This window comes from Lagenorhynchus albirostris, chromosome 4, assembly GCF_949774975.1.
Source record: "Lagenorhynchus albirostris chromosome 4, mLagAlb1.1, whole genome shotgun sequence".
Taxonomy (NCBI): domain Eukaryota; kingdom Metazoa; phylum Chordata; class Mammalia; order Artiodactyla; family Delphinidae; genus Lagenorhynchus; species Lagenorhynchus albirostris.
The window spans coordinates 86,649,898-86,656,707 of NC_083098.1; the positions used below are offsets into that span (position 1 = coordinate 86,649,898).

The following is a 6,810-nucleotide window of genomic DNA, read 5'->3' on the forward strand; positions in this document are numbered from 1 at the left end:
CCTCAGATAAGCACCTGGTGTAATATATCCCAAGAAATTGTTTACATATCAGGAATAAATTTATAGGTATAATGAAACAACTAATTGAGAACTGACAGAAAGGGAGGTCCCTATAACAAGGAATACTGACAATTTTCCTCAAAATAACTGATGGAGGAGTATACTGCCTGTCATTCTTCTTCCTCTTCCAAACCCGGAGACTTTGAACCAACAGCTTCGCTGGGCCTTGCTAATTATTTGCCAAGGGTGACTGCTAGCCCTTTCCCTCAAGCCAAACACCCACCAAGGTCCATGGTACTTGATGAGTCCGAGGGCTGCCAGAAAGCCCTGGCCAGACTGCAGAGCTGAAGCCTTACTCAGAGTTATGGGACCAGAGTCACAGGATCAGAGTCTATCTTTGCATTAAGATCATAACTTTTATGGAACAAAATCCCGTCTTTAAACGAGAAGTCATGAAAATGAGTATTTAGGACCCGTCTTGGGTACACTGTCAGGTTGGCAATTCTTTTATTTTGCAGTTTCTTTCCAACTTCCTTGAGCCCCTCACTCTCTGCCAACCTGCCAACCAAGGTACTTTCCTGCAGCACCAAAACAAGTACCCATTCATTTCCCCCACTTTCTGTACCTAACCTGGAATCTACCTGAATCAAAAAGCCTTTTCCCTGCCTCAGCCCCATTCATTCAGGGCCTTCCCAGATAACTGGGTTAATTCCTGATAAATTCATTCAAAAAAGATAATGGCTTAATGTGTCAGACATTTAAGAGGACTTGCATTTTAAGGGATTAATCCTAATTGTGGGAGAAATCTTGGGAATTTCAAGTACAGTATGTAAAAGGACATAAAAAAGTTTATATTATGTTCCAAAACTGTACAATAGAAACATAATATGAGCCATAAATATAACCTGCCTATGTAATTAAAAATTTTCTACTAGTTGCTTGAAAAAGGAGAGAGAAACAGAAGAAATTAACTTTAACAATGGTATATTTAATCCAATATATTCAAAATATTATTCTTTAAACATATAATCAATATAAAAATTATTAATGAACTACTTTACCTTCTTTCTTTTTGTTCTAAGGTTTTGAAATCTGATGTGTGTTTTACATCACAGCATATCTCGATTTGGACTAGCCACATTTCAAGTGCTCCCTAGCCACATGTGGTTTGAGGCTGCCCTCCAGGACAATACAATTATAGTCAGAAACATGAAGAGCACATCTTCTGTGTGTCTGTGTGGAGATGTGGCAAGGGAGGGGAAGGTATGTGTGTATGAAAGACATTATTGAGTGTGTAATGAGATGATAGTGGTGGTTGGCATCAAAGGATAGAAAAGTGTGGATATGTTTAATTTTTCATTGCATTTAGAAGACAGTGTGGTATAATAGAACATATATTTTAGACTATGATTGAAACTCTGCTGTGTGTTATTGGACATATCACATAAGCTCTCTGAGCCTCAGATTACTTATTTGTAAAAGGGAGATAGTGATGACTGCTTTTGAGAATTGCTGTTGGGAGATTTAATGATAAAATATACAGAAAAGAACTCATGGGGGACTCTCAATAAATGCAAATCTGTCTGTCCATTTTTTCCGCTCCCTTTCAGAAAACTTTACGTTTTTTTTCTCTTCTCCACACCACTTACCCCAACCCATCCCTCTTTAAGGGCTAGTTCATTTCTCAGCTTCTCTATCAAATTTTAAAAAACATTTTATAGTTCTTACTGAACATCCTAAAAAAAAATTGGAAAGACCATGAGATTTGATATTAAGTTTGGCCATATATTTACCAAATTAATCCCATTTCTGTGGCTAACATTTGGTCATCTATATGTAGAATGCTTTTTTCCTTTCTCTTGGCCTATCCAAATTCTATTCTTTCTATTGCTCAACTCACATTCCAACTTGTACCTGAAGCATTCTCAGACCATTTGGGTATACAGTGATCTTGTTCTTGCTAAAATCATATCACTTCTACCCCAAGCTAGATTCTATGAAGCTTACTTCCTATGGCTAATTAATAGATAATCTGCAAAAAAATGTTTTGTGGCCAGAAAAATAAGTTGATGAAATTCTGAGTTAAAAAGTTGAATAATTTCATTTTTTAATGCTCCATGTTGTGAAACTACAAAAGGGGACAATTAGTTGAAACATTTCCCAAATTTATTAATCTAAGTAAAATTTTCCTATTTTTCCTTAAACTAGCATTTCAAGCAATTAATTTTGGGATACAAGAATACATATTACGTATTATGGCAATTTAATATGTGCTTCCTCATCAACTCAAATTCACTTTATTTTTGTTTGTTTATGCCTGATCTTCCCCAATAACAATATTTTGAAGTGCACTGGGATTCAAAGCTTAGAAAGAAAACTTTCATGAATTCTTTAATTTGATCTTCACAATAATATTCCGAGCTGGTATTATTTAAGAAGAGACCTGATGGCTTCGTTCAATTTTTCAACCAATGATGATTGAGCACTGACATGACAGGCACCATGTGGGCTCTGCAAATGCAGTGGTACCCACGGAGGCAGACAGACATTTAACAAAACTTTCACAAAATCCATAAGTACTTTGAAGGAGAGTAGTAATTGCTAGTACTTACATAATACTAACTTCCTGGCCATATTCTAAATATTTAAATAATTCTCAAAATAACCTAGAAACATTTATCCCCATTTGACAGATAGAAATTGAGACACAAAGAGATACAGTGATTTGCCCAGGGTCAGCCAGAGCCAAAATTCAAACCCAGGCAATCTGGCTCTAGAGTTTGCCCTATGATGTACTTCCTCTCTATGCATGGAAGTAGGAGGCATAGCAAGAACATGTAGCTGGAGACCTTGCCTACTATGCATTATTAGGGAAAGAACTAATGTTTAAGCTGAATCTTCAACAATGAGTAGAGGAGGATAATTTTAAGCAGAGGAAAAATCAGGTGGGAAGGTTTTGAGTAAGTTTGTCATATTCAAGGAAGTGTATAAGTGCCAGACTGACTTGCCTATAGTGGCCCAGGGTGGAGGACAGTTCATGCCTATCATAGGTGTCATGTCACAAAAATGTAATCTTCAGGAGATGGATGGTGATGATGATTGGACGACAATGTGTACTTAATACTATAGAAGGATACGCTTGAAAATGGTTAAAATGGTAAAATTTATGTTGGGTATATCTTACCACAATAAAAAATAATTGAGCAAATAGAAAGTAAATGAAGAAAAAATGATAAAATCATAACAATAATTAGGGATAGATGATGGATATATGAGAATTCATTATAGTACTCTCCCTACTTTGAAGTATATTTGAATTTTTTTTTTCCCTTTCCCTTCCTTTTTTGCGGTACGCGGGCCTCTCACTGTTGTGGCCTCTCCCATTGCGGAGCACAGGCTCCAGACGCGCAGGCCCAGCGGCCATGGCCCACGGGCCCAGCCGCTTCGCGCCATGTGGGATCCTCCTGGACCGGGGCACGAACCCGTGTCCACTGCATCGGCGGGCGGACTCTCAACCACTGCGCCACCAGGGAAGCCCTATTTGAATTTTTTATAGTAAAGTTAACATAAATGTAAAAATGTAACTTTCAACCTAAAAATAATGAAAAGCGACTATTCAGAAGGAGAGCTATATGATAAGGTTTTAAGATGATCACTGGATGCTGTGTGAAAAATAAAAATGAGATTTCAGATGGTTAGGCAGAAGAATATCATTTTGTCTATGATGGAATCAGTAGTCATGAAAAGGGATGCACTTAAACATATTAAGGTTGTAGAATCATCAGACTTGATGATGACTGGATATTGTGACATTTCTGGCATGAGCTATGGAGTAGATAGTTAAGGAGGTAAGAAGATAAGAAGAAAACCAGGGCAGCGTGATGTTACAGAAGTCAAAGAAAAAGGTAGTCAATGTTGAACGCAGAGAAGATCTTGAGTAAAGTGACCACCAAATTTAGGGATACAGAACTTATTTGTAACCTTACCTAGAGGATCTTGGGTGGGAGCCAGTTAGTCATAGGTCGATGTCACAGACTGTTTGTGTTTGCCCCAAGTTCGTATATTAAATCCCTAACCCCAATGTGATGGTATTAGGAAGTAAGGCCTTTTGGAGGAAATTAGGTTCAGATGAGGTCATGAGGATGCAGATGGATTTGTTGTTATGGGGTTGGGTAGTTAAGGGAATTTCTATCTGTTGGCTTCTACTTTTCCTGTGAAAAAAAGAATTAGGATAATACTAAACTTTTATTGATGGTTTATTGACAGCAGGCATTATTTTAAAAGATTTACATATAGTGACTCATTTACTACTTACAATAACCTTATGAGGCAGGAAATATTATTGTCTCTTTTTACCAATAAGGAACTGAGGCACAGAACTGTTAAAAAAAAATGTATCCCTAAGGCTGCATTTAAGTAAATTGCTGGAACCTGAATACAAAGCCAGACAGCTTACTTTTAGAGCCCAAGTCTTAACTACGAGCCACATTTAACTAAGGTCATCCACTGATGGTGAAGGAGATATTGGAGGAGTCCGTCATCGAAGGAGTATGAAGGGAGGAAAGAGTCTCTCCAGAAACTGGAATATGATAAGATCATAAGGGATATAGAGAGCTCAGTTGAGACTTGGAATTACAAACTGAAAGTGCTATCAATCAACCTGGTGATGTGATTTGCTCCAGAGGATCTCAGCTACTTGAACGCAGGCACTGAGAAGACAGACTATTGTGTTTATCTGAGGTTAGCATTTATCGGGTATAGCAAAATGACAAAAAGACAACGGAGAGTGAAGGTGGCTGCAATAATCTACAGGGAAAGAGGCTTTGGGGAATACATCCCTCATATTAAAATGCTCTTTCTACTACGCTAGTATTTTTTCTCTCATTGGCCTTTTCTGGCAAAGACATTTAGTTAATAGAGCAGAGCCTTCCAATTCAGCTAAGTTCAACACACTGGTATAGAGAATTTAGTATATACTAGCCTCTCTGCTACATGTTAGGTATTTTGAACAAGGATTTTGCTCTTTGTTTACTATTAATGCCACTGGTACCAGAAATTTTGTCTAAAAGCAGTGTATCAGATATTTAAGTGCCTTTACTCTGGCTTATCTATATATCCTATCTTGGTTACAGGGTCATATCACTGATTACTTTCAGATTTCTTTCATGTCACTTATGTCACTCTGTAATCAAAAAATGTTAATTTTCTAGTAACATGAACCGACCCTAAGTTAACACCTCAAATTTTATTTTACAATTTAAAAAGTTAAAATTTGCATCTGAGATAAATTAAAAGGAGAGTCAAATATAAAATTTTGTAGATATCATAATGACCCATCCCAGCAAAATTTTAATAATTAAGACATAGGTAATTGGAAGCTCTGAATAATTTTCAGCGTTGTTTGGACATTAGCTGATCATCGATACCCTATGAAAAACTTACTTTTATGATGATTCTGATGGACTGAAATTGTGTACTAGATTCTGAATCACAAAATTTTACATAGATTAAGAAATAATGAGATGGATCATTAGAAGTAATTTTACTTTGAAACTGTTAATGCAACGTGTGGCCCTTGATTTCAAAGGCAATAGAATTAGCTGTTAAAAATATAGATTCTGGGGGTGGGCTGCCGGGAACAGGGCGGAGTGCGGCCGCACGGGTGCGTCAAGGGGGAGAGGCAGCCGCTGCAATAGACGTGTTCCTCATGATCCGGCACCACAAGACCACCATCTTCATGGACGCCAAGGAATCGAGCACCATGTTCGAGCTGAAGCGCATTGTCGAGGGCATCCTCAAGTGGCCGCTGGTGGAGCAGCGGCTGTACAAGGACGACCAGCTTCTGGACGACAGAAAGACATTGGGCGAGTGTGGCTTCACCAGCCAGACAGCATGGCCTCAGGCCCCAGCCACTGTGGGGCTAGCCTTCAGAGCAGATGAAGCCTTTGAGACCCTGCACATCCAGCCCTTCTCCAGCCCACGTGAGCTGCTGGAGGTGATGTAGCCACAGGACTGAGGAAGCAGTGGCAATGAACAGGGTCTGCAGTGAGAGTCCCCCTCCCACCAACTGCACCCCAATAAGAGATTTGGGTGCCCCCCCAAAAAAATACAGAATCTGGGACTTCCCTGGTGGCGCAGTGGTTAAGAATCTGCCTGCCAAAGCAACGGACGTGGATTTGAGCCCTGGTCCAGGAAGATCCCACATGCCGCGGAGCAACTAAGCCCGTGCGCCACAACTACTGAGCCTGCGCTGTAGAGCTCGAGAGCCACAACTACTGAGCCTGAGTGCCACAACTACTGAAGCCTGCATGCCTAGAGCCCGTGCTCCACAACAAGAGAAGCCACGGCAATGAGAAGCCTGTGCACCGCAAAGAGTAGGCCCTGCTCGCTGCGACTAGAGAAAGCCCGGGCTCAGCAAGGAGGACCCAACACAGCTAAAAATAAATAAATCAGTTAAAAAGAAAACCATATATATATATATATATATATATATATATATATAAAAAACTAAAGAATCTTGGTCCCCCTTCCAAATCTACTGAATCAGAATCTGCATTTTAATAAGATCCCCAGGGAATTTGTATGCACATTACAGTTTGAGAAGCACTGGTCTGGGTCATCATTATAGTAATTAGTATTGTGATGGGTTGAAATGTGAACTCAGAACACCCACCGGTTTTTACGTTTTAGTCTAGAGATGAGCTGACCACATCTAAGTCCTGATATTTTTTAGGCAAAAAGGTAGTTTGAGAGAAAAATGGAGAGAAAGAACTGAGGTCTCCTTTTATTTTAGACTTGATGTGATTGTCT

At 39.2% G+C, this 6,810-nt stretch overlaps 1 protein-coding gene across 1 annotated transcript; it reads left to right on the forward strand.

The window, feature by feature from the left end:
- Window positions 1–5,706: 5,706 nt before the first annotated feature.
- Window positions 5,707–6,030, forward strand: LOC132519382 (elongin-B-like). Its single transcript, XM_060147318.1, has one exon. It carries the CDS (start codon window positions 5,708–5,710, stop codon window positions 6,002–6,004), a length of 297 nt encoding a protein of 98 aa, XP_060003301.1. The 5' UTR covers window position 5,707; the 3' UTR covers window positions 6,005–6,030.
- The last annotated feature ends 780 nt before the right edge of the window (window positions 6,031–6,810 follow it).